General features: G+C 36.4%; 5 protein-coding genes across 5 annotated transcripts; all 5 read left to right on the top strand. All coding sequences in view use genetic code 12, as the record gives it.

The window, feature by feature from the left end:
- Positions 1-228: 228 nt before the first annotated feature.
- On the top strand, positions 229-5,109 carry CTRG_01923 (uncharacterized protein; the record flags this gene model as incomplete). Its single annotated transcript, XM_002547570.1, has 1 exon — positions 229-5,109. The coding sequence occupies one exon, from the start codon at positions 229-231 to the stop codon at positions 5,107-5,109; it is 4,881 nt and encodes a 1,626-aa protein (XP_002547616.1).
- A 3,946-nt stretch (positions 5,110-9,055) lies between these two features.
- CTRG_01922 (uncharacterized protein) lies at positions 9,056-11,305 on the top strand (the record flags this gene model as incomplete). The annotated part of the gene is made up of 1 exon (XM_002547569.1): positions 9,056-11,305. The coding sequence occupies one exon, from the start codon at positions 9,056-9,058 to the stop codon at positions 11,303-11,305; it is 2,250 nt and encodes a 749-aa protein (XP_002547615.1).
- Positions 11,289-13,022, top strand: CTRG_01921 (uncharacterized protein; the record flags this gene model as incomplete). Its single annotated transcript, XM_002547568.1, has 1 exon — positions 11,289-13,022. The coding sequence occupies one exon, from the start codon at positions 11,289-11,291 to the stop codon at positions 13,020-13,022; it is 1,734 nt and encodes a 577-aa protein (XP_002547614.1).
- A 2,422-nt stretch (positions 13,023-15,444) lies between these two features.
- CTRG_01920 (uncharacterized protein) lies at positions 15,445-17,871 on the top strand (the record flags this gene model as incomplete). The annotated part of the gene is made up of 1 exon (XM_002547567.1): positions 15,445-17,871. One exon carries the CDS (start codon positions 15,445-15,447, stop codon positions 17,869-17,871), a length of 2,427 nt encoding a protein of 808 aa, XP_002547613.1.
- Positions 17,872-18,906: 1,035 nt separating this feature from the next.
- On the top strand, positions 18,907-20,634 carry ASN1 (asparagine synthase (glutamine-hydrolyzing) 2; the record flags this gene model as incomplete). Its single annotated transcript, XM_002547566.1, has 1 exon — positions 18,907-20,634. One exon carries the CDS (start codon positions 18,907-18,909, stop codon positions 20,632-20,634), a length of 1,728 nt encoding a protein of 575 aa, XP_002547612.1.
- Between the last annotated feature and the right edge of the window lie 224 nt (positions 20,635-20,858).

Genomic DNA, 20,858 nt, shown 5'->3' with positions numbered 1-20,858 from the left:
TGGTCCATTATCAATAATGCTGTATCTGCTCTTGCTGGCTCACTTAATGTGGAATCCGATGCTGGGTTTTACATTACTCTGACGTCCCCATTAATTGGTCTTGATGTTACTTTGCTTTCAACATTAGGGTCAATTGTGAATGATGGTATCATTGCTTTTAATTCTGTCAAATCATTAACATCCTCTACCTATAATTTGGTGGGTGCAAAATTTGAAAACAATGGTGAAATGTATCTTGGGGCTTCTGGGGTCTTATCTGGCACCATGTCTATCACCTCCCTCCTGTGGAAAAATTCTGGTTTACTAGTATTCTATCAGAACCAAAGAAATTCTGGTGATGTGAGATTGGGCACACCCTTGGGTTCAATCACAAATGATGGTCAGATTTGTTTGATCAATCAGGTGTATCGACAAACAAATGACATTAAAGGAAGTGGGTGTATCACAGCTCAGAAGAACTCGACAATATATATTCCCAGCGCTATTCAATCATTTGATACCCAACAAAGCATTTACTTAAAAGACAGTGAATCATCAATCATTGTTCAAGCTCTTTCCACGGCCCAAACATTCAACGTTTATGGATTTGGAAACGGTAACAAAATCGGTTTAACAGTGCCACTAGTTGGAAACCTTATTCCAAGCTATCCAGCGTACAAGTACGATGAATCTACGGGTATTTTGACTTTGAGAAACCTTTTACTAAAACAAAACTTCAATATTGGTTTGGGCTATAATCCTTCTTTGTTTCAAATTGTAACTGATAGTGGTGCCGGTATTCCAAGTACTATTTTAGGTTCTGTTAGATACAATGGTCCAGTTCCAGAACGAACCTTGCCCTCAGCATGTCAAATTGAATGTAAAGCACTTCCAGAAGCTCCAGGTGTCGAACCAACAGAATATTTGATTACAGTGACTTCAACATTATTTGATGATTCAGTTACTATTCGAAGGGGTATCGTTGATGTAACTACTGATTCACAAGGTTCATGGTACACAACAACTTCTTTGTTCCCACCTTTGTCATCTTCGAGTTCCGAAGTCGTGTCTTCAAGTTCAGAAATTGTTTCTTCCACTGAGCGCGAATCTTCTTTGCAATCTTTCCTGGAATATTTTAATTCGCTGTCACTGTACGCGTTTGAAAGCACTTCTTCCATCCTTGAATCCAGCTCCCATCCAAGTTCTGAAGTTTCATCCACTCAAGATGACGCCAGTGAATCCAATTTTAGTACATCCAGTTTAATTTCCGAATCAAATGTTTTAGAAAGCTCTGACGCTTCAGCCACTTCAGATGTCTCATCTGCTTCTGATATTTCATCTGCTTCCGATGCTAGTGACTCTGATCCCTCATCTACTTCTGATGTCTCATCTGCTTCTGATAATTCATCTGCTTCTGATATCTCATCTACTTCTGAAATTGCATCTAGTTCTAATACTTCATCTGCTTCTGATATCTCAACTTCTTCAGATGCTAGTGAATCCAATGCATCTGCTACCTCTGGTGCTTCATCTGCTTCTGATGCTAGAGAATCCAATGCATCTGCTACCTCTGGTGCTTCTGATGCTAGTGAATCAGATGCTTCTGCCACTTCTGGTGCCTCTGATGCTAGTGAATCCGATGCATCTGCCACTTCTGGTGCTTCTGATGCTAGTGAATCCAATGCTTCTGCTACCTCTGGTGCTTCTGATGCTAGTGAATCCAATGCTTCTGCCACTTCTGGTGCTTCATCTGCTTCTGATGCTAGTGAATCCGATGCATCTGCTACCTCTGGTGCTTCTGATGCTAGTGAATCCAATGCATCTGCCACTTCTGGTGCTTCATCTGCTTCCGAAGCTAGTGAATCCAATGCATCTGCCACTTCTGGTGCTTCATCTGCTTCTGATGCTATTGAATCCAATGCATCTGCTACCTCTGGTGCTTCATCTGCTTCTGATGCTAGTGAATCCAATGCTTCTGCCACGTCTGGTGTTTCATCTGCTTCTGATGCTTCATCTGCTTCTGATGCTAATAAATCCAATGCACCTGCTACCTCTGGTGCTTCTGATGCTAGTGAATCCGATGCATCTTCCACTTCTGATGCTTCACCTAGCTACAATCATATAGAATCTACTGAATCTGATGTCCAAGCTGAGTTCACCACCACTTGGACTACAACCAACAGTGACGGTTCTGTTGAAACTGAGTCTGGCATTGTCAGCCAATCTGGGTCATCATTCACCACCTTGACTACTTTCCCACCTGAATATGATGTCCAAGCTGAGTTCACCACCACTTGGACTACAACCAACAGTGACGGTTCTGTTGAAACTGAGTCTGGCATTGTCAGCCAATCTGGGTCATCATTCACCACCTTGACTACTTTCCCACCTGAATATGATGTCCAAGCTGAGTTCACCACCACTTGGACTACAACCAACAGTGACGGTTCTATTGAAACTGAGTCTGGCATTGTCAGCCAATCTGGGTCATCATTCACCACCTTGACTACTTTCCCACCTGAATATGATGTCCAAGCTGAGTTCACCACCACTTGGACTACAACCAACAGTGACGGTTCTGTTGTCACTGAGTCTGGTATTGTGAGTCAATCTGGATCATCATTCACCACCTTGACTACTTTCCCACCTGAATCTGATGTCCAATCTGAGTTCACCACCACTTGGACTACGACCAACAGTGACGGTTCTGTTGTCACTGAGTCTGGCATTGTCAGCCAATCTGGGTCATCCGTTGCTACTATTACCACATTCCCACAATTGGTTGCTGCTGAATTCACCACCACTTGGACCACCACCAACAGTGACGGCTCTGTTGCCACTGAGTCTGGCATTGTGAGTCAATCTGGGTCCTCCGTTGCTACTATTACCACATTCCCACAATTGGTTGCTGCTGAATTCACCACTACTTGGACCACCACCAACAGTGACGGCTCTGTTGCCACTGAGTCAGGCATTGTGAGTCAATCTGGATCATCATTCACCACCTTGACTACTTTCCCACCTGAATCTGATGTCCAAGCTGAGTTCACCACCACTTGGACTACGACCAACAGTGACGGTTCTGTTGTCACTGAGTCTGGCATTGTCAGCCAATCTGGGTCATCCGTTGCTACTATTACCACATTCCCACAATTGGTTGCTGCTGAATTCACCACTACTTGGACCACTACCAACAGTGACGGTTCTGTTGTCACTGAGTCTGGCATTGTGAGTCAATCTGGGTCCTCCGTTGCTACTATTACCACATTCCCACAATTGGTTGCTGCTGAATTCACCACCACTTGGACCACCACCAACAGTGACGGCTCTGTTGCCACTGAGTCTGGCATTGTCAGCCAATCTGGGTCATCATTCACCACCTTGACTACTTTCCCATCTGAATATGATGTCCAAGCTGAGTTCACCACCACTTGGACTACAACCAACAGTGACGGTTCTATTGAAACTGAGTCTGGCATTGTCAGCCAATCTGGGTCATCATTCACCACCTTGACTACTTTCCCACCTGAATATGATGTCCAAGCTGAGTTCACCACCACTTGGACTACAACCAACAGTGACGGTTCTGTTGAAACTGAGTCTGGCATTGTCAGCCAATCTGGGTCATCCGTTGCTACTATTACCACATTCCCACAATTGGTTGCTGCTGAATTCACCACCACTTGGACCACCACCAACAGTGACGGCTCTGTTGCCACTGAGTCAGGCATTGTGAGTCAATCTGGGTCATCCGTTGCTACTATTACCACATTCCCACAATTGGTTGCTGCTGAATTCACCACCACTTGGACCACCACCAACAGTGACGGTTCTGTTGTCACTGAGTCTGGTATTGTGAGTCAATCTGGATCATCATTCACCACCTTGACTACTTTCCCACCTGAATCTGGAGTCCAAGCTGAGTTCACCACTACTTGGACCACCACCAACAGTGACGGCTCTGTTGCCACTGAGTCAGGCATTGTGAGTCAATCTGGGTCCTCCGTTGCTACTATTACCACATTCCCACAATTGGTTGCTGCTGAATTCACCACCACTTGGACTACGACCAACAGTGACGGTTCTGTTGTCACTGAGTCAGGCATTGTGAGTCAATCTGGGTCATCCGTTGCCACTGTTAGCACCTTCTCACCTGAAGCTGAAAATTCTTACCCTAATATTTGTAAGAGAGGTGGTGATGAATGTTTGTCTGGGAGTAGCTTGTCGACATTGAGACCGTATTTTAGTAACACCACTACCCCAGTTCCATCCACTTCCACTTACGCTTCATCTGAGAAGCATGTTTCTGGTACTGAGGTTCCAGATTTTATTGCTGATGTTGAAAGTATTGATGTCCCAAAGTATCTGGAAGACGAATTTGTTACTTCTAGTGGTACAGGGGTGAATACAATGTTCACAAGTCAAAATGGAGAGGTTGCTACAGTTACCAGTGACTCAACTGTTGGAGGTTCTGACAACAATATCGCCACTTCTACTTTTGTGAATGACGGTGGTGAGTATCCTGTGACTTCTATTGTTACGGAATGTATCAAGAGTATCTGTTTCGAAAGTACTACTACTGTCCTTGCATCTGGTTTAGCTGATAGTTCGGAAGAAGCCAAAGGTTCAGAAGCAAGTAATGGTGAACAGCCATCCAGTACCATTTCTGGCGGTAATGCTGCGGAAATTTCGTCAATTCAAAGCAGTGATGTTGATATCACTACTACTTCTATTAATTCTGGGTTTACAGGTCTTACAGACACTGGTTCCAACTCCGAAACTAGTGGCCATGGAGATTCCAACGATGGTGATGCTCAATACAATGGTTCTGGTAATAGTGCTGAGAATGGTGCCGATAATGGTGATTCTCCATCCGGTGGTTCCAATAATGGTTCTGCTGAAGGTGGATCGATTGTTTTGTCGGGTTTACCGAATATTTCTGGCTCCACAATGACAAGTTCCTTTACTGTGCCTGCTACTTCCCGAGTTATATCCAGTTACACCAACCAAGCTTCATCCACGTTTTCTCCAGCAATTGTATTACCAGCTGAGAATGGCGGTATAAGGTACTCTACTGGAGGTTCATTAGTCTTTGGGTTGTTATTATCTGCTATCATCTCATTTTTCTGATTTTGAGAGGGCGGTTTGCTGGTAAATCTACTTCTGCTGTTGCTAAGTTGTTTTTGAACTTTACTTTTTCATGATATGTAACAACGGTTTTGGAAAAGAACGTTGTTGATTCATGTCAATTCGCATGTTGCTTTTTTTTTTTTTGTTTTGTTTTTATTATTTGATTTCCTGTGGATTGTTTAGTTTACTTTTCGTTGTTATTAGTTTACATATCTGCTATATTCATTTTAGGTCATATGTATCTTTTAGGTTAATTTTGTAAAGATTTCTCTTAAAATAGAGCTAGTTTTTTTTTTAAAAAAAAGAAATTGTTATACATTTTATAGTACTGATCTGGCATATTCATCCGTCTGCTACGTTCAGGTGATGAATTATTAACTCGAATGATTAGTGCAGTTTCTATTTCTGTCTGCAATTCAAAATTGAGTGTTAGAAAGATATTTGTTGTTTCTGAAACGGTTGCTGTCGCACAGGTAGCAAATATAAGATATTGGCTGAGTTGTAAAACTAATTAGAATAAGACAATACTATCATGTATGGCAAACCATTCAATCTGTAGATCTATTATAGATAATATGTCTACATATGAATCAAGTAGAAGATTGTCGTTTGTTGTCTGAAAACCAAGAGCCAATTTCGTATCATCTTAGTTTCAATGTTCTTCGTTTTATTAAACCAATAGTAATATGTACTTCGATGTACCTCATTGCGCTACAATAGTTCTACTATAACTGTAATTGTGTGATATATGACACAGGGTTGCGATGATTTCAATTTCATTCAGAGTTTGTTTAGATTTAAAACGTGGTTACTAGTGATGAATATGCCAACCGTGGAGTATATGGGCTACTCACTACAATGTCAGATTCAATTCGATGATCCAGTATCTTCCTTAATACTGGGTTTGTGTATCACAATAAGGACCAAATGGGGACTACACGTAAGTTCAAAAAGTACCCCATCCCAGCGATCATAAAATTAAACTAAAAGAAATATCAAATGAATTCTCGTAGGTTTCTATATTGTCTAGGTAACCGTAACTAATTGAATTAACTCATACATATAAATCAAATTCAGATTTATCTACTAGATATTGTCGTATTCCATCTCGGCCAAGCATATTTCGAAGAACTCTGCAACTTTAAGCCTCGAGTAATTTCTTCTTATCAATATAGTACTGTTATCTAAAACGAAGTATAAATCATTCAGTGGTTTGTGTTCTCATTTTTAACGGATTCGATCTGGTATACACCATTTAAATCAGGATCTAATTTGTTTCTCTAGCCTAATAAAAACTCATGAATTTTTCATAGGTGTATTTAGTGTGATCAGTATGCCAATACATGAAAGATTTAAAATACCTACATTTGAAACTATCATGTATAGTAAGCTATTTACTGGGCGCTATTAATACCAAATTTTTGTTCTTACATTTTTATACTTCTCGATTGTTTCATTGACAACTGTAATTTATAAAAAAAGTCCATCAAACTTACCAGAGATATATGTTCAACTGTAGAGGTTAAACTTAAGTATAAACTCGACTTCTTCAAGAAATAAACCAAAAGAGAGCTTCATCATACAATATTGTTATTTATTGCTACATGCTAAGATTAGTTGAGCATACACGACTCATCATCATCTTGACTGGGTGTAACATTTAAGTTTATGTAGAAATTTAAGTTTTATAAGGCGCATGATAGATTAACTTGTTCCGTGAATGTGCCAAGTGTGAAAGTATGTTTTTAACTTGCCATAAATAACCAGTAAACTTCCTTTAGATTTAAAGGTTAAGCAATATAATTACTGGCGGATAACTCATTCTATACATTTTGTACACATACACAATCTTAATATCCCGTTTCCCACCTGATTTCTAAAGTTTAATGTATTTATCGTATTGGCAAAAGGCTACATCTATTTAAAATATAGCAATTACTCTATGCTCAGCCACTATCATATCAGGCAGTTAATTATTTTCTAACGAACACACGGCAGTTTCAACATATTGCATTTGCAACAAGAGTAAAGTTATTTTCATGAGTTGTGGATTGACCTTATTCTTGATATGAGGTATGTCATTATATTCCTCGTCCTATATATTAGCGGTTGCACTAGTTTAACGTAGTAATTTGTTTGATGTTAACCACCATGTTATTCTCTTATTAGAGCGTATAGAAGTAAATATAAGAGCATAGAATTTGTCTATCACTTTTAATAAATAACGCGTAGCTGTTGCACACTTCCCCAGTATTGAGAGGAATACTGAGCAATCAAAGTAAGTGCGCCATCGGTTGTCATCCAGCCGGCTATGTTTGTTGCCAACATTTAGCAGTTCAATAGATTGCAATTGCAATAATTGTAATACTTGTACTTTTTGCATTACTTGTATATTCATCCAGTTGGAGATGTTTGTCATATTGAGAGAGCATTCTCTTTCTCTGTTTATTACTACACTGCTTCTAACTCTAAAATATGAGTTTTGCACACTTTCTTTATTCACTTATTTAAGCCTATCGAAGTAAATAGAAAACTATATAATTTATATTTCACTTCTATTAGATAGTACCTAGCAACCGCGAAACTAGCCGAATGTTGAGCTGTAATTCCTGTTTCATTTGTGATTTATTATTGTTTAGTATGTGCTGCAGTGATTTTATATCTGTGACATTCACGTGATATATGTAGACTTGGTCGGTGTAGTACAGTCGTTGCAGTTTTATTTCGCGCTAGTTTGAGCATAATTTTCAGATCAGTGAGTCAAAATTATTCGCACTATTTGCAAAGAAAAGTTCATATTAAGGCGGTCAATATTTTTGATACTAGTGCGCAAAAAATGTTCATATTACGTGACCTCTATTTGTTCATACTGAAAATGTATGATATATGGTATGAACAAAAAAGGGCAGCTAGTTTGAAAGTATTATTTCCGCTGGTGTGAACATTTTGACTCCATTTACTATGAACAATTAATCTCCCTTACTATAAATTAAATTGTCGCACTAGTATTAATAATTTCTTTGAACTTGGTACGAACTGAAAGTAGAAACACTGTACTGATGAGTGTTAGGAGTCCTTTTGAACTCTGTTGGACCCATGTGGCAATAACTTAAGTTCATGCAAGAAAAATAAATCTTGGACCGGGTTATTAACCTTAATGCAGTATTCTGCAACAGTAGATTTCTTTTTATGGCGCGGAAGAACAACCAGGTTCCATATACTGATTGGCTTTATACCGCAAGATAGTTTCTAAGTACAGCAATGTGTAAAAACTCACGTTTAATAATTAGCTGGAATTTCTTTGTATACCCTTGAGTCTTCCAATATGCGTTTACATTTTCTTTTCGTTGTAGCAAGGTATTTTTGGCACAACTCAGTGTGCGAAACATATGGTTGTAAAGAAAGGTGCAAAAACAATAGGAAAAAAAATGGGTTGTGTAAAGAGCGAAGCATATAGATGCAGCTCTTGGAATTTTTCCAAGAATTTAGGAGCTTCGATGCTGAGTAACGGATCTTTTTTTCCTTGTTTTTATGTAGTTAGCGATATTTCAAGAGTTTAGAGTTCTTGTGACATACCTTTTTCAAATAAGGTTTTACCTTTCGGGATTTCGGAAACATACGTATACGAGAATAGAAGATATGAAAAGATTGTGGAAAATCCTAGCAGTTAATATGGGTTTTCCTTCAGGTATCTAGAGTGCATAATACTCGATATTTAACCTGTCTAATAGAGATTACAAATTACTAATATTGCATAAGATATCAAAATTGTAACTATGATATTTATACCAAGTACATACAACTATTAAGAAAAAGAAAAGGTATGGAATACCCTAAATGTAATGGAGGGAACATTGATATATATATATGTATTAGCATCTATTTCCAACTTCTTTTAAATTGATTATGATATAAAGCAACTATTATAAACATTATTTATCCAACAATGTTGCTACTTAGACCAATTCTGTTAACATTGGTCTTTTTATTTAATTATGCTTTGTCCAAAGACATCACAGTTGATACTGTGGATAGGGGCTCTATCAGTTTAAGCGTTGGTGATATAAATATTCACACAGGCGCTTCATGGTCCATTATCAATAATGCTGTATCTGCTCTTGCTGGCTCACTTAATGTGGAATCCGATGCTGGGTTTTACATTACTCTGACGTCCCCATTAATTGGTCTTGATGTTACTTTGCTTTCAACATTAGGGTCAATTGTGAATGATGGTATCATTGCTTTTAATTCTGTCAAATCATTAACATCCTCTACCTATAATTTGGTGGGTGCAAAATTTGAAAACAATGGTGAAATGTATCTTGGGGCTTCTGGGGTCTTATCTGGCACCATGTCTATCACCTCCCTCCTGTGGAAAAATTCTGGTTTACTAGTATTCTATCAGAACCAAAGAAATTCTGGTGATGTGAGATTGGGCACACCCTTGGGTTCAATCACAAATGATGGTCAGATTTGTTTGATCAATCAGGTGTATCGACAAACAAATGACATTAAAGGAAGTGGGTGTATCACAGCTCAGAAGAACTCGACAATATATATTCCCAGCGCTATTCAATCATTTGATACCCAACAAAGCATTTACTTAAAAGACAGTGAATCATCAATCATTGTTCAAGCTCTTTCCACGGCCCAAACATTCAACGTTTATGGATTTGGAAACGGTAACAAAATCGGTTTAACAGTGCCACTAGTTGGAAACCTTATTCCAAGCTATCCAGCGTACAAGTACGATGAATCTACGGGTATTTTGACTTTGAGAAACCTTTTACTAAAACAAAACTTCAATATTGGTTTGGGTTATAGTTCTTCTTTGTTTCAAATTGTCACTGATTCAGGCATTGGATTGCCCTCAACATTGCTCGGTAGTGTTCAATACAACGGGCCAGTTCCAGAAAGAAGTATTTCAGCTACATGTCAAATTGAATGTAAAGAACTTCCAGAAGCTCCAGGTGTCGAACCAACAGAGTATTTAACTACATTGACTTCAACATTATCTGATGGTTCAGTTACTACTGAAAGTGGTATCGTTGATGTAACTACTGATTCGCTGGGTTCATGGTACACAACAACTTCTTTGTTCCCACCTTTGTCTTCTTCAAGTTCCGAAGTCGTGTCTTCAAGTTCAGAAATTGTTTCTTCCACTGAGCGCGAATCTTCTTTGCAATCTTTCCTGGAATATTTTAATTCGCTGTCACTGTACGCGTTTGAAAGCACTTCTTCCATCCTTGAATCCAGCTCCCATCCAAGTTCTGAAGTTTCATCCACTCAAGATGACGCCAGTGAATCCAATTTTAGTACATCCAGTTTAATTTCCGAATCAAATGTTTTAGAAAGCTCTGACGCTTCAGCCACTTCAGATGTCTCATCTGCTTCTGATATTTCATCTGCTTCCGATGCTAGTGACTCTGATCCCTCATCTACTTCTGATGTCTCATCTGCTTCTGATATTTCATCTGCTTCTGATATCTCATCTACTTCTGAAATTGCATCTAGTTCTAATACTTCATCTGCTTCTGATATCTCAACTTCTTCAGATGCTAGTGAATCCAATGCATCTGCTACCTCTGGTGCTTCATCTGCTTCTGATGCTAGAGAATCCAATGCATCTGCTACCTCTGGTGCTTCTGATGCTAGTGAATCAGATGCTTCTGCCACTTCTGGTGCCTCTGATGCTAGTGAATCCGATGCATCTGCCACTTCTGGTGCTTCTGATGCTAGTGAATCCAATGCTTCTGCTACCTCTGGTGCTTCTGATGCTAGTGAATCCAATGCTTCTGCCACTTCTGGTGCTTCATCTGCTTCTGATGCTAGTGAATCCGATGCATCTGCTACCTCTGGTGCTTCCGAAGCTAGTGAATCCAATGCATCTGCCACTTCTGGTGCTTCATCTGCTTCTGATGCTTCATCTGCTTCTGATGCTAATAAATCCAATGCACCTGCTACCTCTGGTGCTTCTGATGCTAGTGAATCCGATGCATCTTCCACTTCTGATGCTTCACCTAGCTACAATCATATAGAATCTACTGAATCTGATGTCCAAGCTGAGTTCACCACCACTTGGACTACAACCAACAGTGACGGTTCTGTTGAAACTGAGTCTGGCATTGTCAGCCAATCTGGGTCATCATTCACCACCTTGACTACTTTCCCACCTGAATATGATGTCCCAAGCTGAGTTCACCACCACTTGGACTACAACCAACAGTGACGGTTCTATTGAAACTGAGTCTGGCATTGTCAGCCAATCTGGGTCATCATTCACCACCTTGACTACTTTCCCACCTGAATATGATGTCCAAGCTGAGTTCACCACCACTTGGACTACAACCAACAGTGACGGTTCTGTTGTCACTGAGTCTGGTATTGTGAGTCAATCTGGATCATCATTCACCACCTTGACTACTTTCCCACCTGAATCTGATGTCCAATCTGAGTTCACCACCACTTGGACTACGACCAACAGTGACGGTTCTGTTGTCACTGAGTCTGGCATTGTCAGCCAATCTGGGTCATCCGTTGCTACTATTACCACATTCCCACAATTGGTTGCTGCTGAATTCACCACTACTTGGACCACTACCAACAGTGACGGTTCTGTTGTCACTGAGTCTGGTATTGTGAGTCAATCTGGATCATCATTCACCACCTTGACTACTTTCCCACCTGAATCTGATGTCCAAGCTGAGTTCACCACTACTTGGACCACCACCAACAGTGACGGCTCTGTTGCCACTGAGTCAGGCATTGTGAGTCAATCTGGGTCCTCCGTTGCTACTATTACCACATTCCCACAATTGGTTGCTGCTGAATTCACCACCACTTGGACTACGACCAACAGTGACGGTTCTGTTGTCACTGAGTCAGGCATTGTGAGTCAATCTGGGTCATCCGTTGCCACTGTTAGCACCTTCTCACCTGAAGCTGAAAATTCTTACCCTAATATTTGTAAGAGAGGTGGTGATGAATGTTTGTCTGGGAGTAGCTTGTCGACATTGAGACCGTATTTTAGTAACACCACTACCCCAGTTCCATCCACTTCCACTTACGCTTCATCTGAGAAGCATGTTTCTGGTACTGAGGTTCCAGATTTTATTGCTGATGTTGAAAGTATTGATGTCCCAAAGTATCTGGAAGACGAATTTGTTACTTCTAGTGGTACAGGGGTGAATACAATGTTCACAAGTCAAAATGGAGAGGTTGCTACAGTTACCAGTGACTCAACTGTTGGAGGTTCTGACAACAATATCGCCACTTCTACTTTTGTGAATGACGGTGGTGAGTATCCTGTGACTTCTATTGTTACGGAATGTATCAAGAGTATCTGTTTCGAAAGTACTACTACTGTCCTTGCATCTGGTTTAGCTGATAGTTCGGAAGAAGCCAAAGGTTCAGAAGCAAGTAATGGTGAACAGCCATCCAGTACCATTTCTGGCGGTAATGCTGCGGAAATTTCGTCAATTCAAAGCAGTGATGTTGATATCACTACTACTTCTATTAATTCTGGGTTTACAGGTCTTACAGACACTGGTTCCAACTCCGAAACTAGTGGCCATGGAGATTCCAACGATGGTGATGCTCAATACAATGGTTCTGGTAATAGTGCTGAGAATGGTGCCGATAATGGTGATTCTCCATCCGGTGGTTCCAATAATGGTTCTGCTGAAGGTGGATCGATTGTTTTGTCGGGTTTACCGAATATTTCTGGCTCCACAATGACAAGTTCCTTTACTGTGCCTGCTACTTCCCGAGTTATATCCAGTTACACCAACCAAGCTTCATCCACGTTTTCTCCAGCAATTGTATTACCAGCTGAGAATGGCGGTATAAGGTACTCTACTGGAGGTTCATTAGTCTTTGGGTTGTTATTATCTGCTATTATCTCATTTTTCTGATTTTGAGAGGGCGGTTTGCTGGTAAATCTACTTCTGCTGTTGCTAAGTTGTTTTTGAACTTTACTTTTTCATGATATGTAACAACGGTTTTGGAAAAGAACGTTGTTGATTCATGTCAATAGGTCAATTTAGATTTAAAGTGGGGTCGACAAAAGTGTGCGGATGAAAACCGCAGATGTAAATAAACCATTTTTTTTTTCTAGTGCGTACAATCACTTTTAAGTAAATAAAAGTAGTGCATAAATCAACTATTTATATGAACTTAACTGTCCTTATTATTCGTGTATCCACCAATTATTTTTCAACAGTTTCAATAGCCTAATGTTCCACAATCATTGTTAAGCAAAAGTAATATGAAAGCCTATAAAAAGTACTGATACAATATAAATCACCGTGTAAGACACCGGCTTTCATAATTTTACGTAGGTATACAAATTATTTATCAAAAAGAGTATTTAGAGTAAAAATTATGGCAACCAGTAACTGATAGTTCCGATCTGTAAAATGCATTTATTTCCTTCTAACAACCAATAGAATCTGTGTGGGTTGCGCATTTGATCCGCACAGTGTTGGCACCCCTCCTCCCCGTACTTCTGTGTTTTATTTTCATTTATATGTAATTATCTAGTGATGTTTATCTTTTAATTTTTCGGTTCTTTTTTGATGATTTTTTGGGGGTAATGCTTTATGTATTATTGTATATTTTTTATTTTTATTTTTTTATTTTTTTTTTTTTAGTTTCTTTTTTATTTTCTATTTATACATTAATCTTTAACTTCTCATATACTTTATAGTCTGGTTATTATGGATAATTAATTGAAATAAGATCTCTCAATTGGTTGCGCAAATAAAATGTTTTCATTTTCTCTATTTACTGTATAATATTTTGATTATGCGGGGGGCTGGGGTAGTAAATGTTGAGAATGCGACCCCTGTAGAAATGTGTGGGGGAAGGGGGCGGGTCCAGCGAGTGATCATCCAACCGACAGACCCACTAACTGAGTGGTCGAACTGTAAAGAATCAAAGATGACGTTGAACAATTAATTTCACTACTTCTCCCACCCATATCTCTTTAGTGGTAAATTGTGAAACCACCGGGACAAGAAATAACTTAATGTGTTGAACACAGCGTATACAAATAGAATAGTGAAATAAAATAAAAGAAAAAAAAGTTACTATCAAAAGCAAACAATTAATTCATGTCCTTTTCTTTTCTTTTTTTTTCTTTTTACTTAAAATGGAAAGTTATGAACTCAGTAGTCCATTTATGCTTTTTGTTGGCTGTTTTCTTCAAAAGTAAAATCATAGGAGATCTGCATTGCTTAAGGGGTTTTGATTTTTCATTTGTTCGAATTATAGTGTAAAGATATACTGAATTGTAGGACCAAAGTATAAAGAAGTGACAAAGAAGTTTTCTAACCATAGTTATTATTATTGTACATAATATTGGAATGATATGATATGATACTATAGAGAGGGAATGGTATAATGTTTGTTCATTTCATTCAATAGATACGCGTTATTCCAGTGTCAAAAGGTATCTGCAACCGATTGACCCTGTGGGTATTTCTATTTCTTAGTTGTTAATGATTTTGATAAGCTTAAATATATTAACAAATAAACAAAAGAAGAAAATGGCCGTAATTTTGACCACGGATGAATCAGATGACTTGTGTGATAGATAAATAATCTACAATGAAAGAAACCTAGAGTTTGGATATTATACAATAATTATTTTGAAGAAACAAACACTTTTCAAATATTTCACAGCCAAAATGTAGTGATGTCAATGGACCTAATTTAAAAATCAGTGTATTTCTTTTACCCACACACAGAGAAGACACACTAATTTTACCCAACAATTTTTATTTTATATTTTTTTTTTTTTGGTTCATTACTTGTTTGCTTTCTATTATTATTACAAGTTTCCACTTATAGCCGTAATAGACATGTGTATATATACGTTTAGAGTAAAAGATTTAGTCAATATTACATTGATCATGACATTCCTTTATCTTATAATTTAAACATGAACTTTCAAATATAAATATAATTTGATTTCCCCTTTCAATTGATTATTCTTTTCTCTTTTTTTTTTTTTTTCTCCTTAGTTTATATAACTTTTTATTGATTCTTCTCTGATAGTGGGGTAATTAATTATATAATTTCATTTCAATTTATTTCCATTCCTTCCCATTATATCACTACAACTCAAACCATCGAGAGCAACTCCATTTAACTCCTTTTGATTCTTATTGATATTGTTGTTTTATATACAGCTATATATCCACTAGACTTTTTTTTTCGTATTTCCGTTTACTTATCACCGATCTATTTTTATTAGATTTGAAATTTTTGTTTGCCTTTTTTTTCACATCTGCCCCAGAATTCTCCATTTTTTTTTCTTTCAACAACAAGAACATGTTGCCAGATGTCCAAACACAATCAGTTTCATCAGCTGAAGACATTTCAAATTCAGATTTCGATGTTAATATCCTTCAAGATCTTTTTACAGAACCAAATGTCCCTTTGAAATTCCCTCTTCCAACTGATAAAGAAACGTATATCGATATTGAAGGAAATGGTAAAGAAGCCAGTAAATCTTTCAATATTTTATATCTGGCTCTCAGATTAATAACTGGTCCTTCAAGATTCGATAAGATTTATTCCATTCAAGAATACCGTTATTTCACTAACAAACATTCAGATGAATTCAAAAAGAAGTTTAACGACTATATGAACAACAAATTAGAAAGAGACGACACTAAATTAGACGAAATTGTTTATGATTTAATCAATCAAGAATTGAATTTGAAATTGATCACTGCTGATCAATTTAAGGAAAGATTTCAAAAAGTAAAGGATTATATGGTGAAATTTTATAAACAACAAAATAAAAAGAATTTACCAACTTTTCCATCTCATGAATTTCTTCGTTCAGCTTATGTGACAGTATTGTTTCTTATGAGAAAATTATTTCCTAAAGGAATTTGGGTTTCCAATGATGATATTTCTAGATTATACCAACAATATCTTAAAGACCCGATGTCTATCATATTTTTACCTTCTCATCAATCCCATTTGGACTATATAATTATTCACGTCATTTGTATTAGATTTCAAATGGGTACACCAGTTGTTATTGCGGGTGAGAATTTGAATGTTGCTGTTTTAGGTGGCTTGTTACAAAACTTGGGGGCAATTTTCATTCCACGTTCTTTCAACAATGAGTTATATACTGAAAGAAACTTGAACAATGTCATTGAATTCTTTTTGATGAACAAAGTTTCCTTTGAAGTGTTTATTGAAGGTACTAGATCAAGAGATGGTAAATTGTTACTTCCAAAATATGGTATTTTGAAAACGTTGTGTTCAATTTATGACAAGCAAAGAAATGTAGACCAGAATTCCAATTTTGATTTATTATTCCAACCAGTTGCAGTTACTTATGAACGTGTTTACGAAAATGATGCTTTCTTGAAAGAGTTAAAAGGGGATGATAAAACTCAAGAAAGTTTATTTGGCACACTATCTGTAGCTGCTAGTGCATTTTTTCTTAAAAATGATGTTGTATTTGATGATAAAGGTTGGAATGATAATAGTCAAAGAACGTTAACAGGGAAGATTTTTGTCAAACTTGGAGAATCATTTAAAATCTCTGAATATCTTGATAGTCAATCCGAACTTGAGAAAGAAATGCCTGATGGTGTGAACTTGAAAAGATTAGGGTTCAAAATCTTGCATGAAGTCAATAGAAATAGTTATATTCCTGAAGTTTCAATTGTTGGTACAGCTATTCAAGCATTCTATGATTTTTCCAACAAAAGCATTTTTGACGTTTCTGAATTAATCCCGGTGTTAAGAATTGTTGTTCAAGCATTACTTCGTGAGAATGAGAACAGTGTTACCAATAGTAAAATTTTGGAGGATATGCTGGTTTGTTCAGATGCTCAATTGGAAACACTTGTTAAAGACCAAATATTTTCATTTTTCAGGCTCATTAAGGTGAATAAGAAGACCAATTCCATTAAGATTGAATCACCAATTGAGTTGTTGTATTACAAGAATTTGACTATTCATTTGATAATAAAGAGATGTCTTGTGATGTACATTTTATTGTTACTTGATGGATGTCCAAATTGTAATCATCGAGTTGTGGGTAAAATTTTCTATATTTTGACAGGATTCCTTAAGAATGAATTTTTGTTTGATTATGATGAGAATGATAGAAATGAATTGTCATTTATTTTAAATGATTTGGTTGAATTGCAAGTTGTTTCTAAAAAAGAAGAAGATTATCAAGATTCAGTATACAAGATTGCCGATCATGAATATGTCAAACTTTTTGCTAATTTGGCGCAACCATTTTTAGAATCCTATATTGTTTTGATTTCCAACATTTTAGAAATGACAACTAATTTGGCTGATAGTTATAGTAGAACTAAACAACAAAAAAAACATGATAAAATTGTTGTGGATGATGATGAATTAAGATATCCAACTACTAAAGGGTTGTTGAAATACATCATTGATAAATCAAAAAAGAGACAACAATTTAAATCGTTGGAATCTATTAACAAGCAGTATTTGGTGAGTGATTTATATTATTTGAATAATTTGCAATTGGTCAAGATATTCAAGAATAAAGCTAAAACCAAAGCATTTGTTCAAATATTGAATTTAAAAGATTTAAGTGTATTGAATGAATTTTTACATCAATTATTACAACAAGGAACTAAAAAGAAAAATATGTTAACTAATGAGATCTATGTTAATTATGTTATTGATATAACTGATAAGAATTTTGATAGAGATCATGATGAATTAAGGTTGGCCAATAAACTTTAGATCATATATATATAGTAGACGTTTTTTACATACACATAATAAATATTCGTGTCTATTGTCCCAATAAATAAAAGAAAAAGAAAAGTACTGTATTGTGTAATTGTGTTTACGAGCAAGCAAAAAAAAAATAAAATTGTAACAAGTCAACGGAACTGAGATCCCGTTTCGAGTCGTGTGAATAAGGTTATGAGATGCAACAAAGAAATTAAACCACCAGCGAAGAGCAACAAAATAATTCTGACAGAGAATAAAAAGAAGAAGAAGAGTTTGATGATGAGGATTCGATTTAAGGTCATAGTTATTAACTGAATAATATGAAAGAATGAAAGATATAAACAAAAGGATACGTGTCTAATCTGTAATAATCTTTAGAATTTATCAATTGAGTCATCTCATGATGATGATAATGATAGGGAATCTTATCTTTACCTTATGAGATCCAATCCTTTTTTTTTTTTTACTTAGTGCACTGTTTTTGAGTGAGGTTAAATAATTTTGTCCTATTTTTGTCAGTGTGGACTGAGTCATAAAGTTGCAAAGTTGTATTACAAAATACACTGTGAGTATGAGTGTGTGTGAGTGTGTGTGTGAGTGAATGAGGTGAAATTGTACGTGTACCTGTGCAAAAGAGCGCGAATATTCTTCTTCTTTTTGATTTCTTTCTGTAACTGTCTGTCTGAGTCACACAACTGGGGTTAAATTAAAAATTATAAGAAAAGACTCACACTTAAAATCTAAAGTTTTCTTACTTCCTTATTGGGCCAATTCCTGCGGCGTCGACAACAACGAATTTTTCATTGATTGATTGATTGATTGAAAAAATTTTCTTCTCTTATGTAATATTTAAAATACAACAGAAAATTCTCTGATTCCATCATCATCGAATTTTTCTTTATTTAAAACTCTTCTTCTTCTTCTTCTTCTTCTTTCTTCTTTCTCCTTTTGTTTTTTCTTTTTTATTGTTTAAAGAGAATAACTATCGTTAGAAGTTTTATTTATATTTTTATATTTGTTACTATAGACAAGAAATAAAAGATGTGTGGTATTTTTGCTGCTTATAGACAACCACAAGTTGATGAATTTAAAGGCAAGGCCTTACAATACTCCAAATTAATTAGACATAGAGGTCCAGATTGGTCAGGTAATGTTGTTCAAAACAGTACTATTTTATGTCATGAAAGATTAGCTATTGTTGGTTTAGATTCTGGTGCTCAACCAATTGTTTCCCCAGATGGTAACTTTACTTTGGCTGTTAATGGTGAAATTTATAACCATATTCAATTAAGAGAACAATTTCCTGATTATAAATTTAAATCTTTAAGTGATTGTGAACCAATCATTCCATTATTCGAAAAATATGATACTGATGCTCCAAAATATTTAGATGGTATGTTTGCTTGGGTTTTATATGATAAAAAAAATGATAGAATTGTTGCCGCTAGAGATCCAATCGGTATTACTACTTTATACATGGGTAAATCTTCAAAAACTCCAAACACTAGATATTTTGCTAGTGAATTGAAATGTTTAACTGAAGAATGTGATGAAATTATTGCTTTCCCTCCAGGTCATGTTTATGATTCAAACACTGATAAATTAACAAGATATTTCGAACCAACTTGGTGGGATTCTTCTAAAATTCCTCAAACTCCAGTTGATTACAAACAAGTTAGAGAAACTTTAGAATTGGCTGTTAGAAAGAGATTGATGGCTGAAGTTCCATATGGTGTTTTATTATCTGGTGGTTTGGATTCTTCTTTAATTGCTTCTATTGCTGCTAGAGAAACTAAAAAAGCTGCCACTACCATCAGTCCAACCGGTATTGATGCCAACAAAGAATTATCTGGTGTTGATGATAAGGGTTCTTTACATTCTACTGGTGCTTATAACCAATTACATTCATTTGCCATTGGTTTACCAGGTGCTCCAGATTTATTAGCTGCTGAAAAAGTTGCTCATTTCATTGGTACTATTCATCATTCTCATACTTTTACTTTAGAAGAAGGTCATGATGCCTTAGATGATGTCATTTATCATTTGGAAACTTATGATGTTACTACCATTAGAGCTTCTACTCCAATGTATTTATTATCTAGAAAAATTAAAGCTCAAGGTGTTAAAATGGTTCTTTCTGGTGAAGGTTCTGATGAAATCTTTGGTGGTTATTTATATTTTGCTAATGCTCCAGATGCTAAAGAATTCCATCAAGAATGTGTTTCAAGAGTTAAAAACTTGTATTATGCTGATTGTCTTAGAGCTAACAAATCTACCATGGCTTGGGGTTTGGAAGCAAGAGTTCCATTTTTGGATAAACAATTTTTGGAAGTTTGTATGAACATTAACCCTGAAGATAAAATGATTAAACCAGGTAGAATTGAAAAATACATTTTAAGAAAAGCTTTTGATACTTCTGATGAACCAGATGTTAAACCATATTTACCAGAAGAAATTCTTTGGAGACAAAAAGAACAATTTTCAGATGGTGTTGGTTATTCTTGGATTGATAGTTTAAAAGATACTGCTGAAAAAGTTGTTAGTGATGAAGATTTTGCTAATCCTCCAGCTCATTGGAGTCCATTTGTTCCAAGTACTAAAGAAGCTTATTGGTATAGACAAAAATTCGATAAAGTCTTTGGTGTTAAAGGTGCTGAAGTTGCTAGTCAAACTGTTTCCCTTTGGGTTCCAAGAGTTGATTGGCCAGGTAATGTTTCTCAAGATGCTTCTGGTCGTTACCAATCTACTCATGTTGCCTCTGTTGTTTAAATAATAAATTCCAGAATAGTAATGACACATATATAAAGAAAAAAAAAAGAAATAAAGTTGAAAATGACCTTAATGATACTTGGTCAATCTTGTTTATAATCATAGAAATTAATCAACTCTAAATAATAAAAAATCATAAATAGACGATGTATAGCTATAACAAATTAATTAATTGAATAAAAAGACATTTTTTTTTTTGTTTTACTATTATCATTAATTTCATC

The sequence above is a fragment of the Candida tropicalis genome (genome assembly GCF_000006335.3).
Source record: "Candida tropicalis MYA-3404 genomic scaffold supercont3.2, whole genome shotgun sequence".
NCBI classification, from domain to species: Eukaryota; Fungi; Ascomycota; class Pichiomycetes; order Serinales; family Debaryomycetaceae; genus Candida; species Candida tropicalis.
Note: the sequence above shows the minus strand (reverse complement) of the source record. Positions and strands in the feature narration are given on the sequence as shown.